Here is a 17,182-nt window from a genome sequence, read left to right as displayed (position 1 = left end):
TTCAAAATTTTAGACTATTTGTATAATGTAACAAAATTATTATTATTGTGATTTTTCGAATTGTTGCAGAATAGAATATATTTCACTTTGTTGAGGGAAAATATTATCACAACATTTAAACTTTATTTATGCCATGTTCTTTATTTCACAAAAATCTGCCAATAACATATGTTGCAGTAAACTTATCTTTTTATTTATTAAGGACTGTCTCAAGTTTTAACCGAATCATTTTATGTGAATCTTTACAGATGCTTTAATAATCGTTTCAATTCGATTCAGTTATACATAGTTCATTTATACAAAGTGCCTGACTAATTATTAAGGAAAAGTATTCAATTACATTCGTTTTTTTAGTGATTATTTAAATAAAATCTACAGTGAACTATTTAATATTGAAACTATCTTAGAACTTATTGGAATTTAATAAGCAACATTTTTCGATTAAACAGTTAACCTTTGAAAAAGTTTGATGCATTTTTCCCTTGAGAACGATAATCTTTTCTCTCATTAAAAAATCTTAAACAGAGATGTTATAGAAATTTAATATTAATACTGGCCAATTAATTACTTATTTTTAAAAAGTATTAAAAAAGTACCGTTAAGAATATACTTAAAATACTCAAACTAAGTGATTAATTGACTAGTACAAGTATTATATTTTTATATTTTTATAAGAGAGGATTCTTTGGAAAAGTATATATATAATACACTTGTATGTGTTTCCACATTTTATATATTTGAATAAAAAGAAAAAAGACGTTTTTCTACACTATATTTTGGAAAGGGAAACAAGAGGTACACATATACACAACGCATACACACGTGTACACATTCCAGTTTGTTTAGGCCATAGTGAGATAAGGCCCTATAGAACTCATTCACAGAACCGAAATATTTAGACCTATTCGCGATTCAACCCTCGAGATCAATTCAAGCCCCCGTGAACTTTGACTTTTCGGCACATCAGGGAAGTCTCTGTCCGCCTCGACGACCGGGAACGGCACAGGGGGTGGCGGAGGAGGAGGAGGAGGCGGTGGCGGCGGTAGTGGTGGTGGTGGTAATGGTGGTGGCGGTACTGGTAGCGGTAATGGTAATAGTAGCGGTGGTGGCGGTTCTGCCGCGGCCGCCGGCGGGACTGCCGGGAGCGGAGGCGGTGGCGGTGGCAGCGGCTCCCTGAGCGGCGGCGGAATCGTCGCCGTGAAACAGGAGACCACCGTCGAGCTCGCCGGCCTGGGCCATGGCTCGTACACGATGGTTGACTCGACGACCTTCCTTAGCGGACAGCAGCAGAGGGTCAGCAATCCATCTGAAGATGACGAAGTGCCGAGTCTGCCCAGTATGTCCCATGCGATGAGATGTGAGGTTACGTTTGTGTCCCTTTGCATGCCCTCATCCCTTAACTCACTCGCTTGATCCCATGCAGAATAGTTCCAGAGGACCAACGAAAGTTTGTAAGGAAATACGCGATGAAATTTAATTATGAAAGTTCAGCGAAATTTATTTTTTAATCAATCTCTTTAAGGATGTTCTGTTATTATATATTTATCTTTGTGGCAAAAATAAGCCAATATCATTCAAAAAAATGTGGATGATGTTAGCCCGTGAATGTGCTATGAAACTAACTGCAAAAAACAAAAATAATTTGATTTATAATGGTTTTATGTAATAAAATAATCATATCTTTTTTGCAGTTAAGTCAATAATTTTTAATCGAATAACAGGAACTAAATAAACTTTTGCACGAATATTTATTATTGCTTGATCAATATATGTTTAAAATTTGATTTAATTTTTAATGCTACTTTCTTATTAAATTTGCAAATAAATATTACAAAACGCAATTTTACATATATAAGAATCAAGATTAACAAAAAAATTAAATTAAATTATTTAAACCAATGAGAAAATTGTGCTCAAATTTTACATAGATATTCAAACATAATGATAGAACAACCTATGAAATTTTTTAATTTTTGATATTTTGTTTTACGTCTTTGTAATTTACATTTTATAAAATTTTAGTACTAGATTCACATAAATATATATATGTACATACATTTTTTTTTAAATAAATAAATTATAATGATTAAAAACATTATACCATATCTTAAAATAATTTAAGATAATGATGAGGTGAAACTATTATGTTATAATATGGAATCTTGAGGTGATTTGCCAACGAAATTCATTAATCAACGTGAAAACTAGTCCAGCCTCATGAAAAATTCATAAAGAGTTATTCAAAAATGGAAATTACTTGCTCTTTTATGTTACCAGATATGGCGTTATATACTTGCTGACGCGATAAAATTATTATAAACGTTTTAGTGTATTTAATTACAAATGTTGGTAAAATGTTGGTCCTCTAAAATTTCATCTCGAAAGTTGAATGTTTGCATTACGCATGTTATTTTAAATGGTTAATTTACTTTATATTTAATTATTATGTAAAATATATTTCTCCACGCTTTATCTTTTTCATAATTGCATTTCCTAAAAAATTGTAGAATCTAGCATTTATTAATCTTTGTATGTCGATTCATTTTTTATTTTCTCTGTACGATGTTATACGTAAATAGTTTATAAACTCTAGAAACTTTTTTTCACGGAATTTTATACATTTCTGCTTTTAGTAATTTTACGTTCCACGCGATTGTACAATATATAAAATTTATTTAATCCTTTTTACGTTTGTTTATATTTCTTGTTTGAAGATGGTTTTTTAGTCCATTATAAAAAAATATATGTATATAATGTAAATATACTTCTTTAAAAACAAAATATATTTCTTGCGTTAACTATAGAAGATTTTTTCTTAAGTACTTTATTATACACTTATATATGTATGTATATATGTATATAGTATACATAATATACATACACTGGGTGTCCTCTAATTTTCACAATTTTTTTAAGTTATCCAATGAGCAGAATATATATATAATCGATGCATAAAACAACTTTAAGTTATCTTTAAGAGTTCTTTAAGAAACATGTTTAAGATATTTTATAAAGAACTCTGAAAAAAATATCTTATACGTCAATTTTACTTGCTTATTCAACAATCTTTAGAAATTAACATCTCGTTAACTGTTGCAAAAATTGCAAAACGATACAGGACTTTTCGACTCAATTTAATCCGCTCTACCTACATATGAGCGCTGTGTTAGAATTAGGGGACACCCTGTATATTTGTATTGTATGTATAAATACTTATATTATTTCTAATTTTAATCATTAATCAATATCTAGCATATATAAGTATATGCACAACATTCGAAGCGCACAAACACATCTTCTGCATGAACTGTCTGTCTCTTTGTAACATAACAATCCACCCAATAAATAATTCTGTTCAAATTATTTCTATTATTGTATCTCTACTTAAGATCCTTGTAAATATTTAAATAAAAATAAAATTCCTATATAATAAATATCAAAATTCTTCAATAATTAAAAAAAACAATGTATGAGATAATTCTATAAAGATAATTATTATAATGAAAGATTAATATGAATCGTACAATTGCACATTTGCTATGCTTGAGATTGATTAAAAATTTTTTTCGCTTGCCGGATAAATTCTCTCATCTTTTTTATTTCGCTATTATTTTTTAACCATGTATATTATGAAAGGAACTTTACGAGCGGAAAATTCGCCGGACTTTCGCAGATCCGGCACAAATCAGCGAGCTTCTCTCGAAAACGATAGCGGACGCGCACGCAAGGACATGCCTGGTGTCGACGGAACAAATCCAGGAATCCTTCCGGAAGCCCACCGACATCACCAGAATGATCTACTACAAGAACATGGCACATGAGCAGCTCTGGTTGGAGTGCGCCCAAAAGTTGACCACCGTTATCCAGCAGATCATCGAATTTGCCAAAATGGTCCCTGGATTCATGAAGCTCTCGCAGGACGACCAGATTGTTTTATTAAAGGCCGGTATGTAACTGCATCGACATAAGCACCATTTATCAGCGATAAAACTATATTGCTCTTTTGCGTGCTCTTGCGCGTGATTTGATCACAAATTTTAAGAATTTAATCTCAAGATTAATTATTCTATTTTTAATTCTTAAGTGGAACAGGTAAGCAACTGCATTATACATACATACTTCACGCGGTCACTAATAACAAATTTTATTCTTTTTCTAATTACTTATTGAACAAATCTAATTTTTTATCTATTTTATTATTGGAAAAATTAAAAAATTTTAGAAGGTTTGTTACTGCAGTTTTCTTCAAGCGTTAAGAGATTAGTCTTAGTGAAATAGAAAGAATCGAAAATTTGTTTTTTGCACTTTTGAAAATTTAATGTATAAAAAATGTAATAAACGTTAGTATGAATGGTCTATTGTTAAAAGATATTTTCTATCTTTCTTTTTTTAAATAAAAGAGCGTTGTAAATTTTCAAAGCTATTTTTCTCACAGTACTGTTTTCAAAATCGCGGAAAAGCTTTTCAAGAGAAAAGCCTTTTCACACTGTTAAATATCTAAGGAGCAATGGCAACCCATTCTCTCGAGTCCAAAAAATAACATTTCATTATTTTTAATTTTTATGTATGTCAAAATATAAATCAATCAATTTTTTTATTTTATAAACAACATTCATATTAACTTTTGTTAATAAATAATAAACTATGTATGTACTTTTTATTAGTAAATATAATCTAAAATTTTTTTAGTTAAATTTTAGTTAAATATATTTTTTCAAGTTAAATTATTTAACTTTATTGTTTCAATTAATTAACGACATGTTGAATAGGAGCAGTGACGATAGAAATGATTAGAAATAATTGAAATTAAGTACAATATAATTTGATATTATGATTTAATAGTACAATGAGACTAAATCGCTTAATAAATTAATAGATATATAGTTGCCATACTTGAATATGTAATCGTCTCTTGTTACACTAGAATAATGAAGACAATATTTGTCAATTTTTTAAAGGATTTAGATAAGTAAAAAAATGAATAGTACAGTTGAAATATCTATGCTAATATCCTGCTGAAATGTAATAGGTTCCTTCGAGTTGGCTGTGCTACGAATGAGCAGGTACCTCGATCTCCAGCAAAACTGCGTCCTATACGGCGACACCTTGCTACCGCAGGAGGCGTTTTATACGACGGATACGGCGGAAATGAAGCTTGTTTCCTGCGTATTCGAGCTAGCCAGAAGCATCGCCGAACTGAAACTCACTGAAACCGAGTTGGCGCTCTATAGCGCGGCTGTTCTACTTAGCCCTGGTGAGTAGCACGAACATATAGTATTTCACAAATCTGCTAGATAAAATTTACTGAAATTGTAATGAAAAAAAGTCATTGCAATATGCAATCACTGCATACATACATTGAAAGAAAAGATTGGTTGCTGCAACAATTTAGATATTAAAATATGGCATAACATTTTTAATCGGCTACAGCAACCAGTTTTTGGTTGTAGCAGCAAATTTTTAGTTGCGTTAGTTTATCTGTAATGTCAGTATATGATTTTGACAGGCTAACGTAACTAAAAATTTGCTGCTACAACCAAAAACTGGTTGCTGTAGCCGATTAAAAATGCTATGCCATATTTTACTATCTAAATTGTTGCACCAATCAATCTTTTCTTTCAGTGTATCATTATAAGTGTAAGTTTAAAATTCCAATGTTTCAATGCGCTTTATGCTTCAACACCGTTGAACATAAACTAACGGTAACGTATTCCAAGAAATAAGTTGCCGCATGATGTCAAAGACGTCATTTTAATGACAAAGTGATGACAAATAATAATTGGAATACTTTTCAAAAATACTCAGAATGTATTTTTTTTCAGAATTTTTCATATATGTGAATTCTGAAATATTCTAAGATTCAGCATAAAAAAGATCTGAGAAATTTTTTTAAAAAGTTATAAAATTATAAAACTACTCTAAAAATTCCGAAATTTATATAAAGATTAAAAAAAATTTTTTATATAATTTTTCAAAATTTTTATGTAAATTTTAGAATTTTTTAGACTTTTTTCTGTATTCAAATCTTAGAATGTTTTAAAATTCGCGTATATGAAAAATTCTGAGAAAAAAGATAGACTCTCTGAGTATTTATGAAAAGAATTTTAATTCGTACATAAAAATTCTTAGAAAAATTTTCCACTCAACTCTGGGTGTCCGGGGTGTTTTATTATATTTACATAGTTAGGTGGGAAATTATAATATTGACGCAATATTACTGTTAGTTTATGTTTAGCAAGTAAGTACGATGCATTACGTATGAAATATATATATATTTCATTGTATACTTTATTTTATTAACATTTATTATTTCTTTACATTTTACTCAGTAGTTATTAATTTATTATTTGTTATATTAAGACTGAAGGAAAATATTGTGTTTACTTTCAGAGAGACAATTTATAAAAATATCTGACTTATATTACTTATATAGCATTTTTTCCGATAAAACGCCTATAAAGTTGAGTTCTATGGATTAAAAAAGAGATTAACAAGAGAAAAAGAATTTCATATTTTTACCTTCGTTATTATTCAAACATGCAAATAGTTGACTGACTTATGATACCTTACACAGATCGACCGGGACTGAAGTGCCTGGGAGACATCAATAGGCTGTCGCAGGCGGTGATCAGAGCGTTGAGGTCAGAACTAGATCGGAACCATGTGACGCCGATTAAGGGCGATGTGACCGTATGCGACGCAATTCTCGCGAAGATACCGCAGCTACGGGAGATCTCACTGCTGCACATGGACGCGCTGGCGAAATTCAAGCGGTCGCAACCGCACCTCGAGTTCCCGGCCCTCCACAAGGAGCTCTTCAGCGTCGATAGCTGAACGAGCGACACGGCGCGGAACGTCGTCCCGGCGCTGCCGAGCAGACAGGAGCGCGAATAGCGTCTCGGACCTTGCTCGGTCAAGGTGAGTCCGACCGTCCCGGAAGAGAGATACTCGACGATCTCATGGCCCGGGGAACCGGAAGTGGCGACGCTTCCTAGGAAGAATCCGCGAGCCGGCTCGGATGAGAACGATCTCGATGACGAAAGACGAGGTAACATGAGTGTCAACAGATCGATCGATCGTGTCGACGGTCCGTCTCGTCCCGAAATTGAAAAAAAGGTTATTGCTTGTATCGAGAACAAAGGGACAGAAGCAATGCGAATTATGGCAATCGTTTACATTACATTAGCTTCACGAGTCTGCCGATCGGAGATTCGTGCTTTTAACTCTTTTAAGACGACTATTTTTAAGACGATTTATTAAGCACAGGTACTCGGAAAAGTGAGGAACGATGTCAGAATGCTTATTCGGATTCCGCGATTTAAGTTGCAATCACATCTTACATCTAGCATTAAATGTGCTTTTATAGTTTTCAACTAATGAATACAATGAACGCGATTCTTATATTAAATAAATAAATAGCATTTAAAAATCAGTATATAAAATGAGAAAATGCAACTATAGTTTTTAGAACGATTAAATTAGAAATTTATTTGAAATAATTTTAAATTATTTCACGCTGTTTCGTTCGATGAAATACATAAAAGTGATAAATTTAACGCACAAAATAAAAATTTTAATAATTTTAAAACTAATGATTAGAAATGTAAAATTGATATTGATAGTTATAAATTACTGTTATTAAGATTTTTTAAATATATAAAACTATAAAAATATATGTTTTAAAATCTAAATGAAAATTTACGAATGTATCCCCGGTAAAAATTTTTCATGTTATCGTATATAAAGAATATATGTATACCTATATAGGGGTATATATGCGTATATATATATATTTTTTTTCATGCATACAAAATTTTTTACCGAGTTCTTTTATACGTTATATATGTTTCACATATGAGATAAAATTACTTTTAATGATCAGTGATAATAGTCGCATAAATTTTGTTGCTTTTAAAGTTTGGCTCTCTCGTGGCGCCATATTAGTTGTATGACATTGGATAATTGCTACGTACACATACACAGCTCTATTTCTTAATAGTCTCTTAAAAACAAAACGATTTCGTAATCCCGAAATCTGTAAAATGTGCAAACAAACTGAGACATCTATCCGATATGTCACGTATATATATAGAAATGTAAAATAATTTCTAAATTAACACATAATTCCTGAAGTAACACATTTCTCAGCTGTCAAAAATTGCTGCATTATTTCAGAAATTATTTTACACTTCTGTGTATGACAGATCGGGCAGATGTCTCAGTTTGCTGCATATTTTACAGGCTTCGGGATTACGAAATTATTATGTTTTTAAGAGTAAATTATAAACTAAAACTGTACGTAATAAGTAATCTGTTGTCACATAATCAATATAGCGCCTCGAGGTAGCCGAGCCTTAAGCAAATAAAATTTTTTAGTTTGCGTGATATTAAAAAGAATACGTCTTTTATTTTATCAAAATTAAGTTTGAATAAAATCGTATTAAAATACAAGCGGGCTTGTACTTGAGAAATTATGATATAACCACTGAAGAAGATAAATAAGATCTAAATGTTATTTCAAGAAGAAGATCAACAATGAGATGCGTTATATAGGAGAACTATTTATATTTTCTGTATCTATTTTATGTTATATTTATTTAATTATGTAAAATTATGCTGCAGATTAAGGGATACAAAATAAATAAAAATACATTTTACACACGTTAAAATACTATAATTTGTTAAAATCTTTTTAATTGATTACGAGTTAATATTACATATAAGGCATAAGAAACATACAAAAGAATCTAAATATTTTTTTTGTTAAAAATTAGCATTTCTAATTTTTTTCGAATTGATATGTAATACGTAAAATATTTATTCTTAATACATTGTTATATACACACAACCGAAAAAATTAAATTTTAAGCTATCAATATACTTTTTCGTTGCATAAATAAAAGTTGCTTGATATCGTTTTTTTACATAATCGCTTGTCCGAGTATCAACATGTTGAATATTCGGGAGCCTTACATCGTTATATTGTATATAGGTCTTTCTTATTGTTTAAACTGCAAAGAAGAGAAAAAGAATCTTTAGAACATAACAAACGTAAATGAACTCCCGATTGTATGAATTTTTTAATAATATTTTAACTTGTCTCAAATGGATATGACATAATAAACAATATGTAATATGCATGGTTTAACCCTTTAATCGCGATTAATTATATTTGTTTAATATTTTATTGTATTTGTGTAAAAGATATAAAAAATTCTCGGTTAAGTTTATCGTATTTGTGAATTCATATATTCTGAAAAAAAAAAATTTAATCAGTTATAATAATAATAAAACTTGATCAGTTATAATTGTTATTTGTACAATACAAATGATTATAATTTATAGTCTATTATTTACCATAATTCAAATAACTTAATTATTGCTTATGACGTAATGAACCGAAAACCGTAAATGAAATAAACTCAATACTGCCGTTAAAAGGGTTTAAACTAATGATTTAGAAAATCATAATTTGTAAATATATGTTTATACGGTTACCAACAATCTGATTTGAAAGCAGATTGATTCTGTTTCTCTTTCTGAAACGTCCTTAAATCTTTGATTCTCTAAAAAGCGATCAAAATGATTTATCAGCTAATTGACTTTCACAGTTTATAGTATATCAATTTTCTTTAAATCAAATATCTTTTACAAATGTTAGATCTTAAACAATATTGGACGTCCTGAATGAGAAATCAAAGTATGATAACGACGGATGAATATGATTGTAGTTGAATCAGAATTTAATAGAAGAACTGTTTACAAAATTAATTAATTTTTTATTAACTTTATATCAATCTACTGCATCAATCTCTTTTAAATGTCAAAAAAAGATTATATTATTTGTGAACTTTCTCCAAAATATAAATTTTTAATTTGAATCTGATTCATTCTTTACAATCTCGTTCATCCGATTGCTCTAAATCAGGTGGCTCGAATTTCAACCGATCAGTCTACCGGATAACATCCTATTAACCGTAATATACACTAATTTATTCGTTAATAAACGTTAGACTTTGCCTCAATTTTAATTACTATGTTAAATCTATGCGTCTATATGTATTTTAAGATATGTTTGTTGTTTATAATGACGAAGTATTAACGTGTTCGAATTCGAAAATTGTGGATAATTCGTAAGCATGCGTAACTATAAGAGATACGCAGGATAAGTTTGTTTTAATGTCGATGAAAGTGTGGACGTTTCATGATCAATGATTAGATTTCAAGCTACAGGATGTTCCAAAGAAGTATATATCGATAACAAGATTTTTTATCTTATCATTAAAGTTTTTCCTGCGTTTATCTGCAAAACTTAATTATGATTCTTAATTTATAGTTAATGTCAACTCCATTTTCTGTTAAAATTAATTTTTATAAAATTTATAAATGAACAAAATAGTTTGCATTTAATTTAGAGTATTTTAAGAAAAATGTAATTAAAAATAATTCTTATCTTTGCGATTGTGATATCTTTTTGGGACGTTTTGTCTATTTTTCGCTTGCATAATAAAATTATGTTAAATTACCTTATTCGTTATACCAATTGAATAGAAAATGATATTATCGTACAAATTAGTCTTAATCAAACTGAATGTCCGGTAGGCTTTTAAATGTATGTCACGATGGACCGTCTTAGATAAAAATATCGAATGATGCCTCTCTTGAAAGACAACCCAATTGGTTGCCTCACTCGGATGATTCTTCCTAGGAAACGTCAAGCTAAACACGCTTAAGGTAAATCTAGGAAAGTAATACGCGAAGAATCACGTGAAGAAGAAAACACATCGAGATTGGAACGCTGGTACATGGCCTCGCTAATCGTTGACAGATACTTTGAGAATTTATTGCAAATAGAAGAACTTTGTTATCTAATTTTCAAATTAGAGAATTTCTCTATTTAATAAAACGAGGAAAATTAGAAAATTCATTGCGCGAGAGATGGTTTTTTTCGATGATATGAGACACAATAATAAATTTAGAGCGTACGTACTTCTTTCGAATGTAGATTTTAGGTGATTAAAAATAAAACAAATATATGCGGCTCTCTTTATTGTTGTTAAAAGAAATACGCATTTATATAAACGTTTACAATGAATTTTTAAGTTTTGGCATTAGATATGATGTTATTGTATCTTTCACGGTTGAAAGAAGTGCATAATAAATAATAAGTATAGTTCGTTAATGTATAATAAATAAGTAGTTAGTGAAATGAATAGCATTTGCTACAATCCGAATTTTAATTTTGTTTTATTTATTTTTTTTTATAGTCATGGAATCAGCAACATACTTCATTTATCACGCATTTTTTTAATTCTTTTACTATAATATATATTATAATATAATAGGTTCAAAATTGAATATATATATATATATTAGTAGAATAGATGTAAACTATTTGAATATTTGTTTTTGTCTCGAGTTTTCTTCAAACAAAATGTGAGGGGAATCTTAAATTACAAGGCTGACTTAAGTTATTAACACTTTGTCCGATCACGCGTAGATCATCTACTAGCGTTCGGTGAACTGCGATTATAACACACGCATTCTTCGACGACGACGATGACGATAACGATGATGACGACGTCAGGAACATTATATACAATCGACTGAATAGTTCTATATTCATAGATTCATACGGTGCTTACGACAGGGAGCAAACCAGGTACAAGCGTTATTTAACCGTATATTCGTCTCCTTTCTGTTGCAGATTATTTCCTTCATAATGAACGTATTGGGCCTTAAATAAACATTAAAAAAAAACATTGTTATATATAAAGTATACATAAAAAGCAACATAAATATATATACAGAAGAAATATATATATAAATATAAAGTATAAATATATACATATATATATATATAGTGTGGATGCGTATGTGTATACACGCGCACACGATATACGTCTCGGAGAAACAGAGGTGTATACACATACGCGTGTCGTTATAAGATTATATTATATAGACCGAGAGAAAAAAAAATCGCGAACGCGCGCGTGCGAAGGGAACGAGAGCGAGAGGCGTGAGAATGTGCGTGTGTGAGCGAAAAACGCGTGATGAGCGCGAGTGTGTGAGTGCTGATTGGTGAGAGATATCGGTTGTTACGATACATACATAAAGTATATATTGTATTAACTAAAAAAAAAAGTAGTGGAGAGGGGGGAGAGGAGAACGGTGATTAACCGAGTCTCGCCGGGACGATCCGAGGATGACGCGATAATACTATAATCGAGGACTGATCGTTTCATGGGAAGTGAATCTCGGTTGGGCCGCTCGTGCGACATAGAGAGACCGATATTATTGCACCGTCGAACATGAGAATACGATGGACGGGCGAACTCAGCGAATAGCATCGACGAAGAGTAGAGCTTATATTGCAGAGGACGAGAAACCGTGAAACCGCGCCGGAGTTAAGTGTTAATTAAACACGATAATGACGACGACGGGGATGTCTCCATCCTCATTAAGAGTTTTCTCCGCGAACATTCACTCGATTCATCTTTCCATTCTGCCTTGCCCCTGTTAATTACCGCACCTGTATATCGATCGTTAATGACGTAATTATTAGTGATAAAGAATATGTGATGATAATACGGGGTAGATAAATGCTAGGAAATTAAGAAGTTTAATGAAGATTGTTATAAGTAAAAGAGAGAGAGAAACTTAGAAACAGATTAAAAATGGAAAGAATAAAAGTTTAAGGCCAGTTAGGGGCTGGAAATATATTGAAATAGGAAAATACCGGAAATTGAAGAGCTGATGTATCGATCGTCGTTATTGTGAATCGATATGTACATACGATTAACTGTGAAACAATTGGAGCTTCTTTTACTTCTCGCGCAGCTTGTAAAGGACTGGTTTGTTCGTTAAATGTTCAAATGTTGATTAAGCAAGGATATAAGTATGTAGCGAGTACGTATTATGGCATATTCTATTTAAAGATACGACGTGGAGTTTGCCCTTTTTAATCAGATTGTCATATTAATGCGTATTATATTACCCATTCGATAGGCGAAATTTCTTTCAACTTATTAGTAAGAATATTCGGCGAATAAACGTTTCTTTCTACGTGCAATTGACTTAAACGCAAAACATCGGCTGCGGTTACGCGTTCTGTCGCCGCCGCGAGTTCGAGTAGTGATTCGAGTATAGTTCTGAGCTACTTTATAGCATAAATACACATATAAATAAATAAATAAATATATGAATATATAAATAAATAATTATATATAAACACTATATATATAAATATATATATATGAGAGTATATTGCGATGGAACAACCGAGATTCGACGGTCCTCGTACGATTGATGAGAATAACGGGCGTTATGGATAGTGATTTCGTCCATGGACCAACCCGGCCAGATCTCACGGATAACGGTGACACGTAACACGCTCACGAATCCATACATATACATACATACATACTTATATACGTACACATGCAGAGACAGACCGAGAAAAAAGAAAGGGAGTGAAAGAAAGAAAGAGAGTGAGAGAGAGAGAGAGAGAGAGAGAGAATGAAAGTGAGAGCGAGAGAGAAAAACGTTATACGAATCGATATGCGCGGATGCGACTTTCACGGATGCAGGCGTAGATAGAGCTAACCGACTGCATTATGCGCGCGCATTAAAAACATTTTTGGTACTATACGGCACTTGTATGACGCGTCTCTCTTTATACGTAAACCCGTACTTCTTATGGATAAAAAAAAAGATGAAAAAAAAAATATGACACAATAGTCCGTTGTCGCGCGCTGAGATACCCTCACGAGGCGTTTACATTATATACGCACCGTCACCGGCTTTCCTCGCTGTCGTCGATCGTTGATCGAAGATCAAGATGAAGATCGAGATGGATTTTATTAAACGGCTCACCGTTGTTCGTCGACACTTTCGCGACCGCTCGCATATTTTTAGATGAAAATTACGTCGTTTGGTGCCGGACCGATTAAGAAGTATTCGTACGCCTTCGTGTTGTTGCTAAGTATAAAATTATGTTGCTAAGTGGCAAGCTGGAATATAAAAAAAGGTATTCGTACGCCATCACTTTTTTGCTATAAATAACATTACGTCGTTGAGGAGAGCAGGCTGAAATAATAAAAATATTTGTATACGCTACATTGTACTTTTATTATAAGTATCTTTAACTCTCGTTGTATGTAATGCAATATTAAATCCTTTAAAAAAAGTTGTATGGATAGTAATATCGATTTAGAGAATAATATGAGATACGTATGGAATTACAGCATTTTTTTAATTCGAAAGTTACTTATAGCGATGACGTGCGAATACTAGTTGTTTCATTCTATAATGAATTTCTTTAAAATAAACTATATAAATATTGCAGCTACTTATGTAAACCCTAAACGGTATAAGCGGGGTCTGACAGACCGTTTTTAATTACCAGACGTTATAGAAATTTTATAACGCTCTATTATTATTATTATTATTATTATTTGTATTTATAAAGTTTAATATAAATGAATAAAATCTAATTTCCACACGTAAATATTTCGGACATGTTTTATTTTTATATAGATACATAACTATGCATATAATTACTATTTATGCAACATCTCCTTTGTATGTCGGCCCCTTTATATTACGTAAGTAAAATAATTTATACTGTTTAGGGTTAGGTTCTCCAACGGAAATATTATTTATTTATAACTTATTATGATATTCTTCTCGAAAGCTAAAAACACGAAATAATGCTAAAAAGCATAATGCTCGAAATTATAAAGATTTTTTACAGGCGAACATTTAATTTGTATATTTATATCAAGTAGCATAATTTTACATTAAAAAGCATAATATAAATACAATTGCGAATTTTAATAAGTTAAATATATCGACATTAAAGTTATATTAATTTACAGTTAAAAATTAATGGTCGCGAAAGTGTTAAGAGTGATTGTTATTAGCCTTACATGTATATACATATATAGAGTTCGATTTTTATTGCGTATTTATATATTTTTATTCTTTCGATATTAGATAACATGAGTATTAATTCCTCGCGTTGGGACAATTATTCAATCTTAAATAACAACTTAAATGACAATTTATACAGTGACTTCATAATCGTTAAATGGATTTTTAGTAATTTGTTAATGTTAAAGCGAATTTTACATACATGCATCTGATAATATTTAATATGATAATATTTATGATAATATGACATTAGAATTGCTCATCAATACGATAACTTAATAGAACATCGATATTTCATTCATCTGTTAAACTTTACAAACAGTAGAGAATGCTAATTTTTAAGATTTAACTTTTCAATGCTTGAAACATATATCTCGATTTTATCAGATTTTGAGTGCTTAATAATTTTTCCTTTTAAAAATTTTTTTAATTTCTAGACCAGTTTAATCCTTAAATTCTCGAGTAGTTGAGTCTTTTGAATATATTTTAATCTCTTGAATACTTTAATCTTTCAATTTTTGTTATATGTCTATTTCTTGTATTTTTAAATTGTCTAAAAAATTGTTAAATTTCAAAGTCGTTGCCAGAGCAGCAAAGAATGAATAAATAAATTGCTTTTGCTTTCAACTGACTGATAATTTTATCATACTTAAGATTTGAAATTATCGTAAAACTTTTAACTAATACGAGTGAGCATGATTGTTTTTTATTCTCTTCGAGAATATCTATTTGTTACAAAAATAAAATATTTTAAAATAGTTTTAAGATAAAATAAAATCAGAATTGCGCAATCCTAACTGTACGATAAGTAGTCGAGTAAGAAATAACTTTCGGATGCATATTCTAGGTCAATCTTATTCTATATATAAATTTTTGTTTACCAAATATATGTATATATATATTTACAACTTTAAATTTTTGCGTCCATAATTGCTAAAATTTGTATTAATAACATTGATTGAAAATTGTATGAAAAAATACTAAGCCTATTTTTCTAAATTTTTTATTGAAGATAAAGCCATCTAGACATCATAAAAAAAGACAGCTTCATTTATTTACATCTTTTTTTAAACGTCTAATGAATTAATGATAAAATACTTAAAAACAAGAATGTAAATTCTAATTTTTTTATCAAATATTAAGCTTACTTTGTAAAATCAGTAATTTCATATTAAATATATTCACTCTATTTATATAAATCTATTTTGTTTCTTTAAAAAAAATACAGAATTATAGTTTGATTTATGTATCAACAACTTTATGTATCAGATACCAAAAAATTAATCGTAAACGTTCTTAATGAATCAATGTCGTTACCACTGTCGAAATTAATTAGAAAAAAAGGTTAATTATTTCTCTATTAACGAGATTAGAATAAGCTCGTTTACGTAAACAGCGTGCAGACAAAAATTTCAATATGCATCCGAAAGAACCGAACGCAATCGAAAAGGGATCGACGAGAGCGACGGCAAATCCGTCACGGTGCGCCGACTGACACGCTTTCGGACGGTTGCATATACTTATAGCGAAAAATTAAGAGAAATGCATATTATTCTGCCGATTAACGAGTAAGTGCGTAGGATTCGTTTAATTGTAGATCGAACACGTACACAGTCACGTTACGCGCGAGTGCAAGATGCATACCATCTACGACCCTTCTTCGCTCACATCTCTATCCCCTTTACTCGAGAGCAACACGCATACACATGTACACATCCACAGAAACAGATACATATGCGAACATATACACACACATACACACACGCAATACACACGTAATACACACATATTATACACACACGCGTACAATAAGGCGTAACACGTACACGCGCACGCACGTTGCAATTAGACGTTATTATCGCAATTTGGAGTTAAATTTTATAATATATAATATATAAAAAATATATATAATAAATATATATATATAAAAGTTGACGGATAATATAGAGTTATGTTAAATATCTAAACGAAGGTATTCATGTGTTTCTCATGTGTGAATACATTATCCCTTTTGTTGCGCAATCACAATCGCGAGATTTCCTTTTTCTCTCGTATCCCTAAAGTATAGCTTAAATGAATACAAACGATATTTGCACATTATAACGTTCTCATTGTAGGGATCCTTTAATTTTTATTATATTATAACAATGAACTATTTTACTCATGTACATCTTAATAAATATAAATCAAGATTTTAACAAGATGTGATTAACGTATTAAAATCATATATATTTAATTTTATAAATAT

At 30.7% G+C, this 17,182-nt stretch overlaps 1 protein-coding gene across 8 annotated transcripts in view; it reads left to right on the top strand.

Moving 5' to 3' along the window:
* Hr3 (nuclear hormone receptor 3 ROR-beta) overlaps nucleotides 1-11,783 on the top strand; it is a 109,829-nt gene extending 98,046 nt beyond the window's left edge. For 5 of the 8 annotated variants that reach the window (XM_018506909.1, XM_018506904.1, XM_018506908.1 and 2 more), the window contains 5 exons: nucleotides 968-1,357; nucleotides 3,674-3,946; nucleotides 5,030-5,254; nucleotides 6,575-6,918; nucleotides 11,708-11,783. In XM_018506909.1, the coding sequence (XP_018362411.1) occupies nucleotides 968-1,357; nucleotides 3,674-3,946; nucleotides 5,030-5,254; nucleotides 6,575-6,834 (1,148 nt within the window). In that variant the 3' untranslated portion in view covers nucleotides 6,835-6,918; nucleotides 11,708-11,783. The remainder of the gene's footprint in view (nucleotides 1-967; nucleotides 1,358-3,673; nucleotides 3,947-5,029; nucleotides 5,255-6,574; nucleotides 6,919-11,707) is intronic. The other 3 variants (XM_018506910.1, XM_018506911.1, XM_018506907.1) reach the window with 2 other exon arrangements.
* Nucleotides 11,784-17,182: the final 5,399 nt, after the last annotated feature.

This window comes from Trachymyrmex cornetzi, unplaced genomic scaffold (genome assembly GCF_001594075.2).
Source record: "Trachymyrmex cornetzi isolate Tcor2-1 unplaced genomic scaffold, Tcor1.1 scaffold23, whole genome shotgun sequence".
Lineage (NCBI taxonomy): Eukaryota > Metazoa > Arthropoda > Insecta > Hymenoptera > Formicidae > Trachymyrmex > Trachymyrmex cornetzi.
The sequence above is the reverse complement of the archived record's forward strand: the minus strand, read 5'-3'. Positions and strand labels throughout refer to the sequence as shown.